Genomic DNA, 24117 nt, shown 5'->3' with positions numbered 1-24117 from the left:
CTCGGAAGAAGGCGACGGCGGCGGCGTAGAAGGAGGGAGAGGAAACCCTAGCTAAGGTTTGCCTGGCGCTGAGGAAGGGAGGAGGCGCGGCACAGCTTATAAAGGCAAAGCGAAGGAAGCTGTCGCTGTCGAGGCGGACGTGGCGTGCGGGGCTCACCGGCTAGGAGGAAGAAAAGATGAGGAAGAAGAAAGCCTGTGAGAGAACGCGCATTTCGCGAAATACGCCTTCAACATGGGGAAGCGCACGGCGGGCGGCGGGGCGTGCGCGGGAGAAGTGGGCCGCGGCGATGCGGCGCGGCGGGGCGGGGCAGCAAGGCGGGCGCGCGCGAGGCCGTGCCGAGGCGGCTGCGGGGCTGGCCCGGGCCTGAGGTAAGCAAGTAAAGGTTTTCTTTTTCCTTTTCTTTTTTTGTTTTCTGTTTTTGCAAATAGTTTTTGGATTCAAATTTCAAATACCATTTTGAAAAGCTGAGAAGTAGGAGAATTCAAATATGGTACTAGTATTTGGAAATATTCAAATGGGGTCAAAGGTTTTAAAACAAGACCCATTTGAATATCATTTGAAAATATAGGAAGAAGGATGATTCATAATTGAATCTTCTAGCAAATTCAAACAACAAGATTTCAAACCACAAGTTAAAATGTAATTTTCAAATTTTATGTGCAACAAAGAAGTGATGACATGGCATGGATGCGAATGTAAAATGTTATGCAACAAGAATTAAATTACAAACAGGTCCAAACAAGGGCTTAAATGTAAATTTTGCTCTTGGGCTGTTACACGTTGTTTCTTGGCTCGGGCCGCCGGCGAAGTGCTAGGCTGCCCCTCTTCTTCGAAGACCTGCGGAAACGCAGAAGCGGAAGTTAATAAAACCAGTGGAAATCTAAGAAGTTAAAACGCTTAGATGAAGTAGCATTACCCCGGCGGGTTGAGCTTGAGCACTCGGTCTGCCAGGATGCTCCTCGCTGGGGGGAACCAACGGTGGGGATGGCTTCGGTTGCCACCCCGCTGCCAGCAGGATCCACTGTCCCCTCGTCCGGCGGTGGTGCTTGAGGCGGCGGGCTCGTCTCACGCTCGCTCCCCCTTTGTGCCGCCGTCCACCTCACCAGGGGGACATCCTCATCCCTGTCGTCGTCCTCCTCCGGCACGCCCCTGCCGGCTTCCTGGGGAGCGTTGTCCCGGAGTCTCCACCGGCGCCGAGAGAAGAGTCATTGCCGGCACCCGAATCCCCCGACATGGCGAACTCCCAATCCGAGTCCTCTCCCTCCTCTAGCTCCGTAGCCGGCTCCTTGCCGGCACGGGTCCTGGGCTGCGGGGGAAGGCCCCTCGACGTGGAGTCTTCCACGAGTCCCCACTCGTCACAGAGTGGGTAGTCCCGAGCTCCTAGGTTTGGGACCCTGGCGTGGAGCGCTTGTGCTCCAACCGGCAGTAGCCTGAAGGCTTCATCCTCGCCGGTGATGCCCTTCACCTAGACTTGGATCTCATCCGGGGTCAGGTCTTTGTGATGTAGCCGGGTACGGGCGCTTGGCCCGGTGTACATCCACGCCGGATGTGAGCACCGCTGCAGGGGAGCTACGTGCCTCCCGATGAAGTTGCGCGCCACATCCGTATCAGTGAGCCCGGCTTCGCAGAGCGCCCGGATCTTGTTGCTAACGGGGGCCAGCTCGTCGTCCTTGGGGGCGCGGAAGGTCCTCGTGGAACTCCTGGAGCTCGTTGGTGCGCATCAGCACCAATCACTGCCCCATTCACTCTCGATCTTCTTCTTCCCTAGCTGGATGAACTCCGGCTTCAGCTTGTCGCGGAACCGAAACACTACGCCCGTGGACAGGGAAGCGTTCTTCTTCGGCCTGGGGTAGTAGTATTGGCGAAACAACGCCACCGATGGCATCACCCCCACGAACGCTTCACAGAGGTGTTGGAAGACAAACAATATGAAGAAGGACGTGGGGTGAACCTGCACTAGCAGGAGGCCATAGGACTCCATGATAGCGTGGAGAAAGAAGGAATGCGGCCGCACGAACCCGGCAAGGACGAAGCATCCGAAGACCTAGAAGTACTGCTTGTTGCGGTCCCCGCCGAGGGGCAAGACCCGCGTCAGCCCATACTCGTTGTGCTTGGTGGCAAGCGCCAAGGCCAGCTTCTCCACCCCCTCGCCATTGTACCTGGGGGTGAAGAAAGCGAACTTGGCTCGCATCTCCTCGTCTTTCCACCCCCTCTCCGAAATCTCTTTCTTGGAGGCTTTCTCGCTCTTCTCTCCTTTGCTACTGTTGCCCTTGGGGCGATTCTGGCCCTTGGAAGACATCGGAGAAGATGGGGATGAGCTTGGCAAGGGTTGGGGCGCGACGAGCTTGGAGGGCAGTAACAGAAGCAGAAGAAGTGGGGGTGCCTTGGCGCCGCCGGCCTTGGGTATTTATCTGAGGCTGGCGGGTCGCAACGGATACCTCCATGATAAGCAATTAAGTGCCCTACAATTTTGGAGGAATCAAGATAGGGTGCGCGATGTGGCCATAACTCCCTGGTAATCATGAGGAACAAGGCAAGAGATCATGCGGCCAACGTGGCCGGGTACCAGGAATTTTTGGTGGGACCCACACGTCGGTGAGGGCGTAGCCCGGACCGACCAAGGACAGTGTAACCCGGGAACTCAAGGTTGCCAATCCACGCATGGTGGCTACTGTCGCAACACTGGCCCACAGGGTCCCACTGATGCAGGACGCGTGGGTCGCAACGACTGAGATCCCGCAAGGACAGCTTCTCAGGAAGGGCGAATCCGGGAAGCCCACCCCCGCAAGGCCAATTAACGGGCCTCCAAGAAGACACTCACTGACAAGACCATCACACTGGAGGTTGAAAAGCTCTGACACCATTTACAACGTCAAGGCCAACATTCCGGGTAGAAAGGATACCCTTCCACACTGGATACCCGGGAAGCGCCTTCCCGGCAAGGTAAAGACGCGCTGCCCCCGCAGCATCCCGGCAATGGGAGCCCGGGCCTACGGGCGGGGTTAGCAGAACGGTGAAGACAGGGCATTTAATGCTCTAACAGAGGCTACAACGCCAGGTCTAGTCTTGCACAGCACGGCTACGGCGGTTACCCTATAGCTCATTCTATTCACCACAAACAGTGGCCTGGGCGCTGCATGAAGCGCCCAGCGAAGATCAGCAGTAGAGTATGACTTGTTGCGTTGACTATAAAAGGAGGACCAATGCCACCGGTCAAAAGGTTCAGCATTTACCCAAATGGACAAGCACTTAGAGGGACAAGTAGCTAAGCCCGGGAACCCCCCCGACAACCTGTAATACACACACTAGTTGAATACAACACAAAAGCAGGACCTAAGGTGTTAGACCTCCACCGAACCAAAAAGGAGTGCCAAGCATCCCCGGTGCCGGAGTTTCGGGCTCCGACATGCCGGGTCGTTGAAAAGGATCCGGCCATCATGTCGAGGGAAAATATATGATAAAAAACCAGAGAATAACAATGCGGAATGAATATACATAGAGAAAATAAAAATAGTCGGCATATTTTTTTTCTGTACGTTAGTATGTTTTGTATTTACATTTTATTATTTGTTTATATTCTTTTATTTTTTTTTATATTTTATTATTTCTCTCTACGCACGGGTTTCACTAGTAACATAAGAAATGCCACCGTGCCTGCTAACCCACAGATCTGCCGCTCCCGAACCCCTCGCATATTTGTTTGAACTAAAAAGAGTCAAAGCATGCCAGTAAAAAATTTGCAGCTCTACTATCCCATCGCTATTTTTTTTAATAGAGCCTCCCATGGCTATTCGCTCCTGTACGTTCAATAGTCATGGAACTTCTCCTTCCAGGACGATCAATGTACTTTTCTGTCGGCCCACAAAAGGAAACCAAGCTCTTTGCGGGAAGGGTGCAGACGCTCGAATTAGTTCTTCTGAATCCGACAGAATACATGTACATGTCAAGATAAAGTAGAAACGCATGTGGAAAAACGCAGGTTTTATCAGTTCAAGGGTTTAACGAACTTAGTCATTTCTGTTCTCACGAAAACATGGGTAAATCTTCTTCTCACTTGGGACTGCAGAACCAGCAAATGATTCTCAAAGTAGCCATGTCTTGAGGCACTTCAAATCCGAGCTGAAACTGTAGACTTGACCTGCAGAGACACTGATCATGACATTGTGGCCACCATAGTGAAGCCTCGCAAGTGAATTCTGGCTGCTGCCTGACCACAGCAGAGCTTCATGAAGGCTACCTTCCTTCCAGCAAATGTTAACAGTCACCCCACCTCGGGCCTTGAGACCTTTGACACAACCATGAGGCCACTTGTCGCGGGGTAGAGCAGGGAGCAGGTACAGGTCACTCCCAGTGCTCTGTACCAGCATTTCGGACAATGCAGCAGGGAATCTACAGGAGAAAACAATTAGGACATGTGAAAATGGATCGTTAAAAGTAAGAACCGCAGTGACTATTATCATAGAGTAAAATTTTGGATCCCTTTTAAGTCGCCAACAGTTTGAAAGCCTCCAGGTCAATTAGAGCTGCGACTCCTGATCTCACAATTCAAGGGAATCATGGTATAGTGGACAGATTGGATCGAAAATGATTTACTATGCTAAAAATGATCTGCTTTACCCAAAATTTGCATCGATTTGGAATGGTGGATGTGCTGCGAACAAATTGCTGTATAGACCTCCTTCCTTTTCAACCTCATGTTTTGGATCTATCAAACTGATTAGCTGCAGAATCATTTTGTATGCATGCTCGCTGTTGTGAAGATGAGCCCACAGAGCCATTTTCCATGCAGTAGACCACCCAGGGCCTTCATCACCTAAACAATTGTACAATATAAAAAACTGGCGGGTTCATAAAACCGGGGGCCGGTTCAACAAATTGAACATTACTAACAGTGTCATGCAATTGTTGAAAGGTAAAGAACATAACACCTAGTTATACAAGCAATCTGCATAAGAAAAAGGGAGCGACTAAATCTTAGTCGCCTGAGAATTAAGTCTTTCTCAGTCAATCTGTTTTTTAAGACGTACGTACGTTTCGATCCCTTTGTGCTATCGCATCGTATAAAAGAAAACGAAGGTTTCACATGGGCTGGACGTTGGGCTCATTGGCCGAAGTGGGCCTGGACTTTCTGGTCGTCCATTGTCTCGTATGTGTGTGTGTGTGTTTACAGTCTTGTGTTTCTGTTAATTGTATACCATTCGCTATAAAAAATGTTGATTGTATACCAAAATTTGAAAAGTCGGTTACAAATTGGAATATTGGTTGTTATTTTGTATTCCCTCCATCAACAAAGGATGTCTCAATTTTGACAAAATTTGAATGCATCTATACACTAAGTCATGTCTAGATACATCCAAAATTTGACAAACTTGAGACATCTTTTGTTGGATGGAGGGAGTATAAAAAATGTTATCACATCTCGGACGGTCTAGTATGAAGTTGTTTTTTTCGAAAGATGTTACCGTTCCCGTGAGCGATGATCTGGATATGCAGTTGCATCACTTCACATTGGCTCCACCGTGTTTACCCTGACCACCACTGCTACCGAATATGACATATACTCTATGGCAAGAGTAGTCTTGGAATGTTGTGCATGTGCCGAAATAATTACCAGCATCAAAATATAAGGATTTTAGTTTTTACAAAAAAAAAAGAACAAGGAGCGAATATATATACATAAGTAGTTAAGAAGGAAAATTACTTTGGCAAGTTGTACATTGGCGATGGTTGAGTTGCCCACGGGCATAATGTGCAACGAGGACTTAAATTATATAGCTGCTCGAAGGGAAAATGACAAAGACATTCAATATAATGGTTTTTTTTGGGGAAAATGTAAGAAAAAGAGTGTGTCTACGGTAGGTTGCCTAAGAAAATCTTTTAAATCTCAGCCATGTGCAACTCAATCATAATAACTCAAATTGCACACCAAAAATCATATTGCGTAACTCACTCTCAAAAAAGCTAAATTGCACACAAGGGGGATGATTTGCAACTCACCCGCAAAAAACTCGATTGCACATCAAGAGTTTTAATGTGCAACTCAACCTTTAAAAAATGTTGCACATCAAAGAATATGACGTGCAACTAAAAAAACTCAATTGCACGTCAAAAGTTTTAATGTGCAAACTTACCCCCCTCTAAAAAACAAAATTGCACATCAAGAGAGATGATGTGTAACTAACTCGAAAAACTCAATTGCAAATCAAGAGTTTTTATGTGCAATTCAACTCATAAAAAGACTAAATTTCACATCAAGATATATGATGTGCAAGTAACTAAGAAAAATCAATTGTAGAATTTAGATCATGGTTTTACGTGCAACTGACCCCCTAAATAAATTAAATTGCACATAAAGAGACATGATGTGAAACTAACCCCCTTAAAACTAAATTGCACATAAAGAGAGATGATGTGCAACTGACCTAAAAATTACACATGAGCAGGGAGCTTGTGCAACTGGCATAAAAAATTCAAATCAACTCATCCCTAACTTTTTCTTATGCAATTTATACTTAGAAAATCCGGAAAAGCGAACATAGAAAAGTAGCCCACAAGGAAAAGTATTATATCAAGTTGCATGTTAGTGATGATCAAGTTATACACGGGTGTAAAGTGCAACTATGCCCGGAATTTTTGCAACCGTCTAGGAAAAAAATGATAACAACATAAACATACATATGATTGAGTTTATTGAATAAAAAATCAAGGAAGAAAGAAAGAGAGATGATAGATAAGAAAAACAACGAGAAACAACCCAATGAGAAGAAAGATCCACAATCGACAAATAAATTATCCTCACAAGTTGCAAATTGGTGATGGTTGAGTTGCACAAAGATATAAGGTTCAAGCATTTATTGGATGACATAAGAAAAATAGCCACAAAAAACACACACCTTATAAATACTTCTTATCACCCGGTTCATCCCTTCTCTTGTTGAGACAACGCAAAAGCTAAAAGAAAGTCAAACGGAAAAAAAAATCGCAGGTCCAAAAACAAAAAAGCCTAAAAATGAGCCAAACAAGACAAGCCCGATATCCGGAAGCAAAGGCCATCCAGGAACACAAGCCCACAGCATATAACATCTACCAGAAAAATCGCTGGATTATGCCCAGCCTTTCTGTTGTTAATTAGATCAAACAGCCCATAACACAAACAAGATATTGGAAAAAAGGTACCCAGCCCACCATCACACCACGACCGACTACAACCAGCCCAGCTTTCACGCCAAAACGGATCGGAACGATTCCCTCAAACAAATAAAACGGGCCAGAACTATTCGCTCGAACAAAAAACCTATTTCTCAGTCGACTGAGATCTAGCAAAACCGAATTACAAAATGTAACTGAAGGACCTTTATTTATTTATTTATTTATTTATTCTTCCTATACCTATTCCTTGTATGTTCAACAGTTAACCCTCGAGATCTCAAAAAAGTTTAGATCAACATGGAGCTATGCAATGTTGAGTAGCCATTGTGTGAAGGGAAGCTCAAGAAACCGTCATCCCCAAGCTGGTATTTAAATTTTTAAGAAGAACCCAAGGCCCAAGCTAAAGACAGTATGAACTTCAAAAGAGGATCAAAATCTAGTCCTGCACACTTTTTTTTTATCTCCTAATACTGCAGTTTTAAGATGACCAAAATACCTCTTTTGTAAAGACTATTGCCAACAGCTTTGCAGAGATCAGGTGTTTGCTCAAGTGTCATAGTATGTCCAGGATAAAGACCAAAGAGATGAGATACATGTCTGTGATGAACCTCAGGATCCTGGAAGTCTCTTGCCTGTGCATAGAACACAAGTATTCCAAGAATTAATGCAACGAAGCAAAGCACTTGAAAGATGAACAAATCAAAAAGTATCCACTAACCCACTCCATGATTGTAATATCTCTAGCAATTTTAATAGGTGGGAGCCTTGGTAGTGCCTTTTTGATCCTCTGGACCACATCAGTCCCAGACTTCCCTAGAATCTGATAGAAACATATTAATACTTCAAAAGCATACACATTCAAAGGAATGCATGCTCAAATGACAAAAGACTTAATTATTAGTATAATATACTCCCTCGTATCCATAATAAGTGTCTCAGATTTTGTACTAACTTAGTACTAAAGCTGAGACACTTATTATGGATCGGAGAGAGTACATTTTTTCAAGCTATATGCTTCAGTCATATGGCATTAAACTATATGCATAATCTAATATTCGTTTCTTTTAGTAAGTTTTTTTCTTAAGACTTACATCAGCAGACAGAAGAACAGCTGAGAAAACTTCTCTAATAACTGACATGTCCATAGTTGTTGAGTAGCTCACGCACGCTTTCTTGCCATCTGGAGCAATAAAGTAATGCTCTGGGGAAGTGGAAGGATTGGTCTCCAGCTGCCCTCCTTGCCCCTCAATCAACCATGACAACAGAAAGGAAGCAGAACCTTCCAAAAGGGGATACGCTGTTTTCTCCAAAAATTGCTGTAAAGAAAGAACAGAATATGACACCTGCTGTAATTTGATCTTGTCTACATCACATTTATGTTTTTTCATATATCCAGAAGGTGATCTCAGTTTGCTACAAAGAAAGAACAGTGTGGAGTTCACCATTATCTCAACAACACCATCTAAGAGAATATACATCTATTACAACACAAGAAAAAGGTGGAAATAGATGTACTGAGCTACTACCCCCTCCATCCAAGCTCATTAGGCCCCGTACCAAATCTGGGTTTCCCAGTATCATAAGGCCAATTTCCAACTCCACTCACTTAATTACAAGTCTCCTGGGTTCCAAATCTGCATTAACTTCGACGAATGAATTCATGCCTTTTGCAACCTTTGGAGGTTGTGTCGCTTCCTAGTCGGCTAGGGGGGAGCTTGGAAGTCTTCCTGGTTCTGAAGAAGCCAAGAAGTTTGTCAGGATTTGTGGATTTCTTGTGAAAATCCAGTCCGAGTATCTGGGCATGGATTTTTTTTGTCCTATACTTAAGGAGGTTTAAGGCAAGTACTTTGTGTCCGTAGGCTTTTGTCGCCAAGCCTCTCCAACAGATACGTAGGATAACGCCAACGATCCAAACTCTCCAGTAAATAGCTTTAGTGTTTCCATGTTGGTAGAACTTCCATGTGTTAGGGTCTACCGCACTGGCGGACCCAGGTTTTTAATATTGGGCGGAGCAAAGACAGAATGACATAAAAATTTCAGGACATTGCACTGGTTCAGAAGATAACCGGGAGAAGATCAGAGAAGGCAATCAGTGTTGGGTCGGGCTGGCGAATTAGGTACCAAACCGACACTTTAGTTCTATATTTTCTGATAATTTCTACTAATGTTGTGCTGTTAAGAAGAATTTCAAGAATTATTGGGTGGGCATGCCCCAGCCAAACAACCCGGATGGGTCCACCGCTGGTCTACCACTTTCCTTACGGACCACATATTTTCTAAGGCTAAAATTTAGCAATTTTTCTATTCACCAACTCTAGTTGACTTAGTTGATCCTTCAGGTATTCAGGTGAATGCCAAAAATTCTGGTAGAATTTTGATATGGATTACTGTCAGGCTCCGGGGATACAGGGGTATCCAGGAACCTAGGAGCATGGACCACGACCCCACCGCGCCTGTCTAAGCCCCCCGGGGGCTGCCTTCCCGGGAACCCTGTGTCTGTTCTCTCCTTTCCCGGACCCGGAGCCTTGGGGCGCCTGGTCTAGTGCCCGGGGAGAGAATACGTCAGTACTCACTCCTTACCTCAGCCGGTCCTGAGCTCCTACTTTGGCGCCCACGAGCGTGGGCTAGTACGAATCTGCCCGTTCAGAGGCCTCTTTGGGAGTGCACGACTGTGGTGTGACGATTGCCGATGAGGTCTACAAGCTGGACGCGGCAGGTTCACTTTTTCCTTTTGACCGGCCAGCTTCCATGCCGCGCCAGGTTTTTCACCGTTTCGGCCGAGAAAGGGACGAAAGCTTCTCTGCACCCCGGACCGGGTACAGAGCACTTTGGACATAAGCCATAGAGCAGGCGAACAGCTTCGTATTCGTCTTGTAGCGGGGATGTTCTCCTGTAGCAGCACGCATGCAGTGTGCCCTAGTTCGCCACTGTGGTGTCCCCTTGAACTATAAAAGGAGGCCCGAGGCTTCCAAAAAAGGGGGGCTGCGCGATTGCGGTGGGACGATCGCCGACGAGGACTACACGCTGGACGCGGCAGGTTCACTTTTACCTTTTGACCGGCCAGCTTCCATGCACGCCAGGTTTATCACCGTTTCGGACCAAACAAGGCCGAAAGCTTCTCTGCGCCCCGGACCGGGTACAGATCACTTTGGATAGAAACCACAGAGTAGGCAGACGGCTTCATATTCGTCTTGTAGCGGGGATGTTCTCCTGTAGCAACACGCATGCTGTCTGCCCTAGTTCGCCACTGTGGTGTCCCCTTGAACTATAAAAGGAGGCCCGAGGCTTCCAAAAAAGGTTGGCATCAGGCTTAGACCAGGCATAGAGAGCTCGGGGTAGGAGAAGGGTTGGTGCTCTGACTGCCGAAGAAGAGCAGCGGCCGCTTCTCCCTCCTTCCTAGGTCGCCGTAGCTTAGGCTAGAGCTCGACGTTCCGGCAGCTCCTTGTAATCTTTCCTTGAGCCATCCACCACCATCAACACACAAACAAAGCAGGCCGTAGGGTATTATACCTCCGGGTGGCACGAACTTGGGGAAACGATCGGAGTCGAAGTCATTACCGACAAGTTCGAAGCGCTCCCCGCGCCACCCTACCTAAACAAAAAAGGGGGTGATCGCACTCTCGGTGTCCACGTTCGCAGACGCGACATCTGGCGCGCCAGGTACGGGGCGCAAGTATTTTCGAACCTTCACCAACGTCAACTTTGATTCCATCCTCTGCATCGACAATGAAAATGGCACATCGCCGCAAGGTTGTGTCGTCGCGCGCTGCCACCAGGTCGAGCGCTCAGCGGGGTGCGCCGTCCGCTCAGCAGCAGGAGAGCGACAGCACGTCCAGCCGCCCCAAGCCGTCACCCTTCGCGTGAGGCCGAGCCCAACGCGGTCACCCGTCTCGCGACCAAGCGCCGAGTGCCGCGGTAACGCCCCACGTGCACTCGTCTCGGGAGCACAACCCGAGCGACGACTCGTCACCGTCACGTCCACCAACTCCACGGGACATGCAGTCGTCCCACCCGCCCTCGCGTGGCGGTTGCTCTCTTTCCACTCGCCGGAACGGAGAGTCTCACGGCAGCCGGGCCTGTGCGACACGAGGTACTCCACCCCCGGCACCGGCCGAGCTCGACACTGCCTCGGAGGCCTTGGCGGCAATGGACGCGATGCTTCATTTCCCGCCGGCCAAGGACTCGCCTCAGCAAGGTGAATGGAATGCGTGGCTCGCCGCTCTGCTCGCTCTCCCGCCTGCACAGCGCGTGCGCTAGGCCCTGTCGCGCACCACAGGAGCAGTGCACTCGGCTGGGGCTACCCGCGTGCAGGGAAATGCTGGGGCTCGGCCCGTTTCCTCGTGCCCGAACACCGACGACCGGTGCGGCGGGCCTGCCCGTGTTGCTGGGCAAGATGATCACATCTCCCTCAGCTCGTGTGCACCGCCCTCCGGAGAAGATCTCCGTGCGCACCTCAATGGCCGCCTCGGTGAGGACACTCGTGTCTGCATCGAGCGCCGCATGGAGCACCGTCGCGAACGGGAGAACGAGCCTACAAACTCCGTCGAGCTCGGGACTGCCATCCATGGAGCGGAATGCCTCGCATTCGTCCCGGAACAGCGCCAAGTCATCTGGCCGCCCATTTTCTGCCCGGACGTGGGCCCCAAGTATGATGGTAAGACCTACCCGTTGGATTTCTTGCAGGTGTACTCTGTGGCTTGCCTCGCCGCCGGAGCCGATGGGAAGGTCATGGCCAACTAGTTCTCCCTGGCCCTCAAGCGAGAGACGCGTTCCTAGCTCATGAACCTCCCGCACAACTCCTTCAAGTCTTGGAGTGACCTCTGCGCAGTTCCTTGGTGCCTTTCTGGGAGGGTACAAGCGCCCGGGGGCGGTCAGCGACCTCCACGGCATCCTCCAGAAGCCCAGCGAGTCCCTGCGCAAGTTCATGGTGCGCTTTGGCAAGACCCAGCGCATTATCCCCAGCGTCTCCCTGGAGACGGTCATCACCGCGTTCCACGCGAATGTGCGGGATGTCCGGATGCGGGAGAAGCTGAGCACGCGCATTCTCCGGATCACCACCGAGTTGTACGGTCTTGCCAACAAGTGTGCCCGGCAAGAGGAGGCCCGGGGAGGCCCGCTCTAACTTTGAGTCAAAAGGCGCGAAGAAGGAGGCACGGAAACGCGAAGCCAACCACGTTCTTGCCGCGGAGCAGGGAACCGCTCCCGCGAAGAAGGCCAAGGGTATCGATGCCTCCCCGGACCCGGGGACCGGCATGTGGTGCCTCATCCACAAGTCTCCTACCCACAACCTCCAGGATTGCAGCAAGGTAAAATACATGGTAGAAAATAATCGCTCTGGTCGCAGGGAGCGGAAAAACCCTGCAGACGGCAAGTGCTTCAACTGTGGCGAGCCCGGCCACGTGTCCCGGGATTGCCCCATGAAGGAGAATGCCGCGGGCAATGCTTGGGCTAGGGAGCCCGCGGAGGTGGCTGCGCGGGGCGCCACCTCTGCCCGTGCTCCCCTGGTCGAGGACAACAACAACGACAACCTCGACAACGACAACGACGACTACACAGCTGACGAAGAGGGCAAGGGCGCCGGGTACCAGTCAGCCAATGAGGTGGTATGCATCCACGGGGGAGCCTTAGCCTTTGCGTCTCATCGTGAATTCAAGAAGCTCTCCCGGAACCCATGCGCTCTGCCCAAAAGCTGTTGAGCTGATCTGCGACGCCTCACGTTCGATGCGGCCGATCATCCTGAGCGCACCACAAGTGTGGGCATCCTGCCCTTGGTGGTTTCTCCGACCATCAACAACACCCTGGTGACAAAGATGCTCGTGGATGGGGGCTCAAGCCTGAACCTCCTGTCCGTAGAGGTCATGGGGAAGCTACAGATCTCCCAGTCCCGCCTGCGTCCCACCAAGACCTTCCAGGGAATCAATCCCGAGGAGACGCAGCCGCTGGTACAGATCACACTACCGGTCACCTTCGGGTCGGCCAAGAACTTCCGCACCGAGAACGTCATGTTCGACGTGGCTGACATCCCCTGCCATACAACGGCATCCTGGGGCACCCGGCACTGGCCAAGTTAGTGGCGGCGTCGCACTATGCGTACAATGTCATGAAGGTGCCCGGGCCCGCAGGGGTGATTACCATCAAGACTGACGTGAAAGATGTTGTGTTCTGCGTTGAGCAGGTTTTCGGAGACGCTGGAGGAGAGAAAGCGGCTGGGGCTGGCCTGGTTGGTACTACCGCCAAGGTCACCCCGCCAAGCCAGAAGCCGAAGGTCAAACGTGGCAAGAAAGCAGCAGCAGTGATCAAGAAGCCGCCCAAGGAGAACAATAAGTCCGTCCGGACGGGGCAGTGAGTTCGCGCTCACCTCAAGGGTGGCGGTCAATAGAGCCTGTCCAGGTTTCCCCCGTAGACAGCGAGCAGTATCCAGCCTCATTCGGACACAGTCTCCGCGAGTGGTGAGAAAAGTCTGCGTCCAAGCCAATCGCATGAACAGCATGAAAGTCTCATGTCCGAACCCCGTCCGCGAATGAGCAACGGGCCTGGGTCGCCCTAAGAACAGTGCCACGCCTGTAATGAACCTTATTAGTTTTACATTGCCTTGGTTGTATCCCTGGCTGTGAAATCGGCGCATGGAAGAATCCCTTCAGGAAGGTGGGCAGGCAAGCTAGGGTCAAGAAAAAAGGGTGTGCCAGCCCCACGCCGGGTGCTTCAGCTTCCACACCCGAGGCTGCCTCCGGAGCAGAACTAGGTTCGCCCCAAGAGCCCGGGTTATCGGATGGAATAAGTCACCGCCTGCCCGCCCCCATGAATGCTTTCCCCCCATGGGTTGGAGATTCACGGCCCGAACGTTCTTATCTCTAAGTGTTGCATATACATACAGCTATATCACTAACCCAGGGAACAGAACGGGTCATCTTCTCCACGGTGAGGAAGTTGACTCGAGGACAGGAGGGCCTGCCATCCTGGAACGGAGGTCGAGCCCGAGAAAAGCTAAGTAAAAGTCCTCATTGCCCTTTGTTCGTTTTTGGATTCTCCGAAGAGTGGTGGCCTAGTGGTTCCCGAGGAAGAGAAGATACCCGCTTATACATGGCTCGGCCGTTGAAGGGCGCCCGCCGGTAACCTTGCTCTCGTGTGAGTACCGAAGCATGCGTTGGCAGAGGGTGAAGTGACTCGAGGGGTGGCGCAGACCCTGTGGGCGCGCTCAGGACCACGTCCGAGGCGGCACAACTTGGTTTGCAGGCACTCGAGTCGTCCCCCGGAAACGTGGAGCTATCTAATGTATAATAACTATCAACCTCTTCCCAGGAAACACCGGGGACACCGGCAGAATAGCAAACCGGAGAATAAAAATATTAAACACGAACAAGTACGAATGTTTGAGACAAATTAAATCCCGGCCAACACACGCCGGGAATGAACAAAATGCAGGAGAAAAGAAAAGGACCCGCCTAAGTGCGTCGCAGCCTTGCTTCCACCAGCTAGTCGACGGCGGGACGGACCGCGTTCTCCTCCTCGGTCCAGCGATCAGCAGGGACAGGCTAGAGGATCGCTTCTAGGGGGAGTAAAGCCAGGCGGTGGCGGAGCCGGCTTTAATACCGAAATCAGAAGCTGGGAAACCAAGCTCCTGACCTAGGCATCGATCATCGCCTCCTGATCGTTGGCGATCACGACCAGCTGCTCAGCCAAGTTGGATACGAAGCAGGTGATGCTCGTAATCTGGTCAGCGGAGTCCTGCAGATCCACGCCCATGGGAACCAACTCCAACGCACCCATTGCCGCGGAGGCCTCTCCGACAGCGTGAACAAGGTCCACCATCTTGTCTTCTATCTCTTGATGGATTACCCTGTGGTTGTTGTGCAGATTGGCGAGGTTCCAGGACAATTGGTCTGCTCAGGTCCACCGTCTCGGGGGTGCGTTCCTTCGGGAAGGGCGCGCGAGCTGGGCCCTAGGGAGGCGACCCCGGGGAAGGACCTTTGCCGGGAAGAGAAGCCACTCCGGGAGACAGCGCCGATGGCGCGTTCTCGGAGGAAGTGGGACCTGCACTTATAAGGGTAAGGTGCCTCCCTGTTGGTCTGTGTGTTGATCTTGCAAGGTAATAGCCGGGAACAGAAAATTTACCTGGCTTGAAGCATCCTGTGCTTGGGAATCAGTTGGGGGAGCTTCCCTGCTCCCCGGGTTTGCGGCAGGCGGCAGAACATCGTCCCCCGGCTTCTTCGGGCCAGCCACGGGGCTGCGAAAGAATCAAGGGAGGTTAGGTGGGTCCTTCGAGTACCGAAAGGGAAAGGAGGAGAATCTGCTTACCCGCCCTCTGCATCTTCATCGACCACGCAGAGCGCCCTCTGCTTCGGCAGCACGTTGGGAATGGGGGTGGAGCCAAGGCCTGGAGATGGGGCCGTGCCCTGACCCCACCGCCGGCGGCGGAAGGCTAGGGGTGTGTCGTCGCAGTCTTCCCAGTCATCCGCGCCTGCGCCGGAGGAAGCGCTTGCCGGCACCTTGCCCACCGCCCTGGCCGCTCCGGGGGCCCTGGCGGCGGGAGTGGAAGGAACTCCAATGGCTCGGCTAGACGGATTCCCGAGGGCCACGCGGTTTATTGACCCCCGCGTGATGCCAAGCCGACCCCGGACGCTCTCCATCGCCTCGCGCTCCTCCAAGGTTGGAAGCTGCCAGGACCTAATTATGCCCCAGCCGTCGCATACGGGCAGCGCGGCCAAAAGGTCGTCGCGCCCGTCGTCGCGCTCAGTGGAACGATCTCTCTAGGTAGTACCTTGGCATTCTTCGTGCCGAAGAAAACGACCAGAGTGTCGTAGAAGGTCTCGTCGTCCAGCTCGGCCCCTTCATCCGCGAACATGCCCATGCCGTCGCTGGGCCCTCGTACGCCCACGGGGCGTGGGATCTCCTCTGCAGCGGAGCTCAACGGCGGAGGATGAAATCCTACACCACCATCTGGGTCGTGAGGCCTTGCCCAACGAGATGCCTCACGCCGCACAGGACGTCCTGGAAGTCAGCATCATTCTCATCCAGCGCTAGGGTGCCAACGGGGCGCGACGCCGGCCTGACTGGGGCATCGAAGACGCCTTTTTCATCGTAGTGAACCCCGATGTGGCACCCGCGCGTCAGCCCGTCACCTCGATCCACCGAGGGGACTCCCGGATGTACTCACCCTCTAGTCTGTCCCGAAGCCTCGACGTGTTCCCTCCACTCAAGAAGGCTTCGCCGGAGACGACGGGGATGAAGAAGTGGCGGAAGAGCGTCACGCTCGGCATCACCTCGACAAAGTTCTCGCACAGGTGTGCGAAAACCTGAAGTGAGTAAAGTAGCAACACCGCCGCCATGAAGCACGACACCGGCGGGATGAGCCCCAGGACTAGGTGCTCCATGAACACTGTCCGAAAGATCCTCTTCTGCTGGTCGGCAGGCTTGAGCTTGGTGGCACCGTGCTTGTTGGTGGGCCCCGCCACCATGGTCCGTAGGCCGCCCATCTTGTCTTCGCCGCTAATGCCCTCACCGAGTAAGGCGAACCTATGGCGGGTGGCGGCGTCAAATTCATCGGCGCCGGCAACCTCCTTCCCCGTCCCCTTGGGCTGGCGAGCTTTGGAGGCCATGGGTGCGAGCAGCGAAGCAGCAAAGCAAGGAGGAAGACGAAGAGCTTGGGCTGTTGCTAGTTGTGGGCGAGAGAAGTGGCGGCGCCTTTTATGTTAAGGCTGACCCCTTGCCCTTCCCCTCGATTCGCCCAAAACCGCCCCGATTAACATGCCCATGAACCCAGAACCACAACGCATCTTCCCACGGAGTACGGGAATCGAGATCGCCGCACAGAGCAGTCAAGGCTACGTCCAGTCGTGGAAGGTCATCTCCACTTCGGCACAAAAGCGACCACACGCGATGCCAAGCACTCATTGCGATGGGCCCGTGCTCCTTGGGGAGCATCACCCGGCGAGAGGCTCTACATCAGTGCTTGCCTCCTGCCAAATCAACGCACAGGGGCTACTGTTAGCTCCGAGGATACGGGGGTATCCCGGAACCTAGGAGCACGGGCAGCGGCGCCACCGCGCCTGTCTAAGGCCCCCCGGGACGGGGTACCCCGGGGGCAGCCTTCCCGGGAATGACTTACCGGAAACCCTGTGTCTGTTCTCTCCTTTCCCAGACCCGGAGCCGAAAGGCTCCGCGGGGGCGCCTGGTCTGGTGGCTGGGGAGAGAATACGTAACTGCTTACCTCAGTCGGTCCTAGGCTCTACTTTGGCGCCCACGAGCCTAGGCTGGTATGAATCTACCCGTTCAGAGGCATCCTCGGGGCTGCGCGATTGCGGTGGGACGATCGCCGACGAGGACTAGTATTGTTTTGCCTATTAGCGCTCCTACATTTTAACAGGCTGCATATATGCAAAAAAAATAAAATCATGGTGCCAAAACGTATAGATGTGACGATTTTTATTATAAATTTACAATACCGTTTCACATTTTTTGTTTGACATGGACTTACAATATTTAATTTACGCTATGAGAACATTTGTGACATACATTGAATATTTTTTCATTTTGAATACCCATCCTCAAAATCCTGGGCCCACGAGGACAGGTGTCTCTCATCCCTTATCACATTCCCGATTCTATTTGTGAGAGCTGAAACAGGTTAAGGATAGTACTGGATATATCTACTCCCAAAACCTTTGGTCAGAGGGACTGTCAAAAGTACCCACTCCATTTTTGTTCCTAGCTGTCATGCTGTCATATACCCAAGACAATGTATAATGCTTTTTCTTGACGCTAAAGTATTTCCTATTAGAGTTGCATGTACCTAACCAGTTCACTCAAAAGCTCGAGCTGACTGGGAGAGGAGGGAAATTCACTTATACTTCAACGCTCCTCATGTGTGCCTCCCTCGAAAATCTGGACCAAAACTGGGCTACAATTTTTTTATTTGAATTGCGTCAGCCATATCTTGAACTCAAGACCTCTTGGCTTTGATACCATGTGAGTTTCTTTTGGATGCACTAGTTAGGTGTATACAACTTGCAACCAAGAGGTTATAGGATCAAAACCCAGTTATGCAATAAATTTTTGCGGCCCACCCCTGCTTCCACCACCCACGTCATAGCTCTATAGGAGCATAGACTTGAGGGGGAATGTTGGAGTGTAATGTCCGACCCTCTCCTTCCATCCCTCCCTCCCTCCCTCGCTCTCTCAGCTTAGGCAGGTGAGTGGAATGGTCTGGTGCATGCAACTCCACATTTCCTAGTTAGGTTGTTAGTGCTATCCATCTCCACACCACAAATGAAGTGTATTGGAATGTAAGCAAGCATATATCTCAATGATAAGGACAGGGAGACTGCTAGTGTAATTTCCAACTAATAGTGTTTGCTAGACGTCTCCAACTAATAGTGTTTGCTAGACGTCAAACTATTGCCCAGGAAAGCGGAAAGAGATCAGTTTAAACTATCAACCAAAAAATCTCGGAGATTACTGTCATGAGGGACCAGGTTTATGGCTGCCATCCCTGATAAGCACAGGGAGACTGCTTCAATCCTCAAATATCAATTTATCTAGTTAATATCCTGGTTTGACATTGCTTTTCTTATACATCATATTGGATTTAAGATTTCCCTTTATGACGAACTATTATAAAAGGAGACCTATCCCTCAGATCTGATTTAAGATTTTCTTTTATCAACAAAACTTAGGGAAAGAGGCGAAAGAGCACAGCACTAGCATAATTGCATAAACAGCAAATAAGATTAGGCTCTAACCTAAAAACGTGACAACTATAATTCTCAATTTCCCATATCTTCGCACGAATTATTACTCATACAGTGATACAGAAAGTAATGCATACAAGTACTCATGGCATTTAGGAAATGCATTATTGTCCATGTCAGTACTTACTGTATCCAATGTAAAACTGTAGTGTTCCCACAGGTGTGTAGCAAGCCATGACCCTCCCATAGGCCATAGAGCCCACATAGGATCACCAGCATCCGGCGATGTTTTTGCCCACAAGTCTGTGACTTGATGACTAACCCAACCACTAGCTTCGTAATTCACCTGTGAAGGAAACATATCATCACATCAAAGGTCTTACAAAAACTATACCATCACCTCAAAGGCTTCCCTGAAATAGGACATTCCAAACTTTGATGCAAACCCATTTGGAACTCATAAATTGAATAAACATGGTATAGAAATAATTTTAAAGACCAAGTAAAATCCTTCAAACATATGTACCATAAATTTTAAAGAATCTAGTAACGGACAAAAAAACATTTAATAGAGTTGTCCAAATGATTCATCGAGAAGCTGCACTATGTTGACTGTACAGTTTCTTAAATATAGCACTTTCAGTACCGGGTTAAATGCTTCAAACATAAGTACCATAAAATTTACTTAGCCCTGTTTGGATGGGCTGGGTAGCACACATAGCAAATACCTGGAATGTAGCTTCCTGAGCATCATACTTTTCATGATACTAGGAGCAATAAGATTCATTTTGCCAGTTGTACATACAATATTTTATCCTTGAGTAATCATTGCAATTGTCTCTCAAACTTCAAATTTTTGTACTCAGATTTGCATTGTCATATCAATACTCAATAGCACCGAAATGAACTCAAAAAATTGCCTATCATTCATATATACTCGTGATGTTGTGGAGTGAGTATTATAGTGAGACTGTAGCAATGGTGAAGTACTGTGTGAAAATTACGTATTCAAATGATTTGTTTCCTTGTTAAATTGGTTTGTTTCCATCTATAATCCATGTAGTAGCGACAAGTTTCCTTAAATACAAAGATTGTTCTTAGAGCATCACATCATCTGTAAAGGATTAAGTCTCTCCCATCTGTTTTTTCTTCATATTTCCCTGAACCCCTTCAAGCCATGCAATGTTGCTCTCTTCTCAAAAGTTATGCGGCTGTGAACTAGCGCTCACATCGCACAATAAAGTTAAGCATTAAATGAACATGGCTGTTGCGAACATAGTTTCATAACGGGGGTAAACCTCCATCTGAGAGAGGTTACCCGGGAACCACTTTAAGGACAATGGCATTAGCTCATAGGGTGAAAGAGGACAACAGAAAGACTAAAGGGACTGAGAAGGGACTAGGGACTTTGTTTACTTGTTGCTTAACTATAGGAATCCCTTACAACAGAAGATCCATCTTTTATGAAACCAACAAATAGGCAAGACTAATAGGTAGACTACTTAGTAAAAAGAACTTCCCTAAATCATAACTTTGATACACTTCTTGTGCAAACGCCGGGCGTGTAGAAGCATTGCTGCTGCTCCATCCTTGTGGGAGCGCAATGATGCTGCTAGGATCCAAGACCCATCGCCACAAAACATAGAGTACATAAAAGTTTTGATTCACCAGAAAGTAGAAAGATATGCTGGAATGCTCACAGGAATACTGGGTAGAGAACATACAGTTTCAGAGACATTCTTCTATAAAAGTGGACTTACTTTTGCTGTCTTAGCCCCATTGATTGAAAGGGATTCAATGAAGTCAAATAATGGTTCTTGGCATTCACTAAGGTTACAAGGAAGTGCTGGCCAGTAATTCATTTGAAGATTTATATTTGGATGGGGAGCTGCACTGGAAAGTGAAAGGAACGACAAACTGAGATCAAACTTGGACTGTCAGAAAATAGTGTAAATAGGACTATAATCATTATGTTATGAACACTACTACATTTTCTGTAGTAAATTCAACATCAGCTTGCTAAGACGGAATAGAATCAGTATTACCTGCAACAAAAATTACTTTAATACACTACGGATAACCTCTTCTACAGAGAAGCTTTCATCACGGCAGCTTGGCAGATTTGGAAACACCACAACAGGCAAAATCTTCAATGGTATTAGTCCCTAGTTTAGGTTCTTGGCATCTTCTTTTCAAAAAAAGAACTGTTTGATCTTTCTTCTAAACTTAAGTAAAACCTGGCCAATTGTATAGTTTTCTACCTGGATCTCGTAAATGAACTGCTTCATTGTTTTTGCATCGAAAAACTAAAGAAAAAAGCATGTGTTGCTTTACCATAGTATCTTAACTTGTGTATCATAAGAATCCTTAATTAATCTACAGAAAAACGGATACCGCTTTAAACCATATAACTAATGCAATAGAACAGTCTCTAACTTTTAAAACGTGCAAACTAGATGAACCTCTACATGAGTGTTTTGAAACATATCAAGAGAAAGGGCCACTCATCTTGTTTGACACCATAGGAGTATATTTTCCTCATTTTGATGCAAATGAGCTATAGATTGTTATGATACCTTTGAAATGTTTCAATTTGTTACTTGTCATGGCGAAAAAATGGTTATCTAGCAGCAGACTGCATGTAAGGACAAACCGTTTCACAGAACTGACAGTTATGATCACATTATAATGATACTAAATGATGTAGCATCTGAATACAGAAGTTCCACAAAGTGAGACCCAGATGAACATTCCAGTTTTTTTCCCATTTGAAAGACTTAAAGATAGTATCATACGAAACTTATAACTGATGCAATTAACAAAGCAAGACAAGATATGTTGTTGTAAGAGCATACTCCCATGGTGGTCTAGTGTCGTTGCTCCATATTCCTTGCAGATTGGAAATTTGAGTTCCAGGCCTCGAGCAAGAAATGAGTAGATAGCGACCAAACTGGAATAAAAGTTCTACCAGAGAAGGATCTTCATCATCTACAAAACTTATAATTCTGTCTACAGTAGGCTTGTCTGAATTATTAAGCTCCTTCAACCATGAGCGGTCAGATATCTGTTCAACACAATGAGATACTGCAATATCCTGACAGCTATTCTCTGGTGAATTAGGCAAACTGTTACCTCTGAGTACATTATCAGAGCCTCGTGAAAGCTGCAAGGACACACGTTGGAAAAGACTCTGGTAATCATCCATGTGATAAGCTTTTAACTGTGAATATGACATGGTCCTAGCCATATTTAATGTTGTGAAAGCTGATGTTTTTGGATTCAGTGTCGATTCAGAAGGCTTGACAAATGGTCCTTCAAATGAGGTTGCAGCTGCAAGGAGCAAAACTGCTGAGTCGGCACCATCAAGTTTCAGCATATTATCATTTAATACTTGCAATGTGCCATTGGCACCACTTATCTGCAGGTAAAGAATAGCACAAAATTTTATTCCAGTGGGATCATCAGATGCACTGTCATCTCCCACAGGCCTTTCTCCTGCACAGCAACCCTCCATGATTATTTCATTTGTATCCGTTACATGAATCCGGTGATCCAGTGGTGTAGCTAAAGATACTGTAAAGGAGACAGCTCCTGGTTTGTTCGCAGAGACTTTAGTCGCAATGACTTGATGTGGATTTGAGGAGAAGTGTTCCCTTGAGTAGACTACTTCCCCAACAGTGTACGTGACATTTACTGTTGCAGATTCCAGATCTAGGTATCTTTTATAATTTGTGTACTTGATATGCTGACCAAAAGCAAGATCAATATCACCGAGAGGCTGGTAGATCTACAGTTAAAACATAAGCCATGTTTCAACATCAATATAGCAGCATAATTTCTTCTAGCTAAAATAAAATAAGTACCTGTGTCTGGTCACCAGACAGGTCATAAGCAACAGCTGTAGCTTCAGCATACAGTCCCTTGCCAACAAGGCTCCTTACTTTCGAAAGAACAGTAGGCGCATTGGGGTTTGTATAATTACCAGGTCCGCCCGTCCATAATGTGTCATCTACACCAACAGTTCTAATATGAAGCAATGAACTCTACAAAAATACACAGATTGGCAGAAAGAATTTTGAAATTTTAAAATTTAAAACTTTCTGAAAAACTCGTGTAACACACAAATTTTGAAATTCTCAAAATCTGGAAAAAAAAAGAAAGAAAAAAAGATCATGAATTTGTAAAACAAAAGTTCAATATTACAACCATCAGCACTATGATCTAATAAGGCCATTACTAGCTGTACCTTTTTCTTCAAAATAAACCAACAAGACTAACCATCCCATCTCAAAGAGCAAGAAAAACATACCGTTTTGGATGTTTGAAAATTCATCAAAACAAAAGGAGGGTCTCCCACCATTTTACTTGAAACAGGCTAGCAAAAGTTAAGTTGGCCTAATAAAACTTCTAGGCTCAGTTTAGCATTGCATGCTGCGCTGAACTAATTTAATAATCTGTTGTGGGAAAATACACATGAAAGCAGGAAAAAATTGGTTAGCCAACATAAAAATAGCCAAAAGCTAGTTGGAAAAGCTGGATTATCCTAATCCACCTCAATGCCAAACTCACCCCTAGTCCAACTTACAAATTTAAGCTACTATGACAATGCATAGAATTCATGAATTATCAGTATGAACAAACGAGCAATCGCACGCTCCATGGCCCATCCTTCTCGTAACAACCGGTAGTTAAAAGGAAACAACTCCGGGTGTCAATTGCCCAAATTTATCGGTAGTTAACTGATTCCCGAGCTGGAACGAGAACGTTTAATTAACCAACCAAGAACCACATATTTTACTAAACTTGGAGATTAGCGCAGAGTAATAGCATTTAAGACAAGGAAGGGGGTCGGTTAAGTACGGTTGAGCTGGAGCCTCTCGGAGGCGACGCCGCCCCATACCATGGCACCGAGGCGGCCGTTCCCGATCGGCGCCGCGTCAGTGAAATACTTCGCTGGGGACGCGAACACCACTTTCAGAGGCCGCGACTCCTCCGCCTGCCACCCAGCTGCCACAGCCGCAGCTTCGGCCTCCTGCAGTCGACGCACCCAGATCCACTCGCCGCCGGTGTCGCAGTCACTGCCGCCATCTCCGTCCATGGGGAAACAGCTCGCCCACGAGAAGTCAGCTGAGGCGTGGCTGAGTGGGACTACAATAATGCGACCTGGGGACACGAGAAGCGGATACAAAAGGCCTTCTCGTAATTACCGTCTTCCGGATCAGGGCCATCTCCGCTGGTTACAAGAAGCCTTTTTTTCTCCCGAGCGGTAAGACATTTATC

General features: G+C 48.7%; 2 protein-coding genes across 6 annotated transcripts; both read right to left on the bottom strand.

The window, feature by feature from the left end:
- Positions 1–3879: 3879 nt before the first annotated feature.
- LOC100837095 (alpha-L-fucosidase 2) lies at positions 3880–24020 on the bottom strand. Of its 4 annotated transcripts, XR_001407040.2 has the most exons (11): positions 23698–24020; positions 22701–22846; positions 21693–22624; positions 20598–20730; positions 19025–19183; positions 8242–8466; positions 7869–7970; positions 7647–7782; positions 5703–5776; positions 5464–5579; positions 4685–4814 (listed from the first exon to the last, which is right to left on the bottom strand). XR_001407040.2 is itself a non-coding variant. In XM_003573839.4 (10 exons), the coding sequence occupies exons 1-10, from the start codon at positions 23933–23935 to the stop codon at positions 4084–4086; spliced, it is 2574 nt and encodes an 857-aa protein (XP_003573887.1). In that variant the 5' UTR covers positions 23936–24017; the 3' UTR covers positions 3880–4083. The 4 variants fall into 4 exon arrangements, 2 of the variants coding, with proteins under 2 accessions (XP_003573887.1, XP_024317000.1); XM_003573839.4 differs by lacking the exons at positions 5464–5579; positions 5703–5776 and adding an exon at positions 3880–4390 and having other exon boundaries at positions 4619–4814; positions 23698–24017; XM_024461232.1 differs by lacking the exons at positions 5464–5579; positions 5703–5776 and adding an exon at positions 4391–4533 and having other exon boundaries at positions 4619–4814; positions 23698–24018.
- On the bottom strand, positions 8480–19018 carry LOC112271606. Of its 2 annotated transcripts, XM_024461234.1 has the most exons (3): positions 15446–19018; positions 15263–15374; positions 8480–15181 (listed from the first exon to the last, which is right to left on the bottom strand). In XM_024461234.1, exon 3 carries the CDS (start codon positions 12191–12193, stop codon positions 11123–11125), a length of 1071 nt encoding a protein of 356 aa, XP_024317002.1. In that variant the 5' UTR covers positions 12194–15181; positions 15263–15374; positions 15446–19018; the 3' UTR covers positions 8480–11122. The 2 variants fall into 2 exon arrangements, with proteins under 2 accessions (XP_024317002.1, XP_024317001.1); XM_024461233.1 differs by having other exon boundaries at positions 8480–15374.
- Positions 24021–24117: the final 97 nt, after the last annotated feature.

The sequence above is a fragment of the Brachypodium distachyon genome, chromosome 3 (assembly GCF_000005505.3).
Source record: "Brachypodium distachyon strain Bd21 chromosome 3, Brachypodium_distachyon_v3.0, whole genome shotgun sequence".
Taxonomy (NCBI): Eukaryota; Viridiplantae; Streptophyta; class Magnoliopsida; order Poales; family Poaceae; genus Brachypodium; species Brachypodium distachyon.
This window is presented reverse-complemented; position numbering and strand designations above follow the sequence as displayed.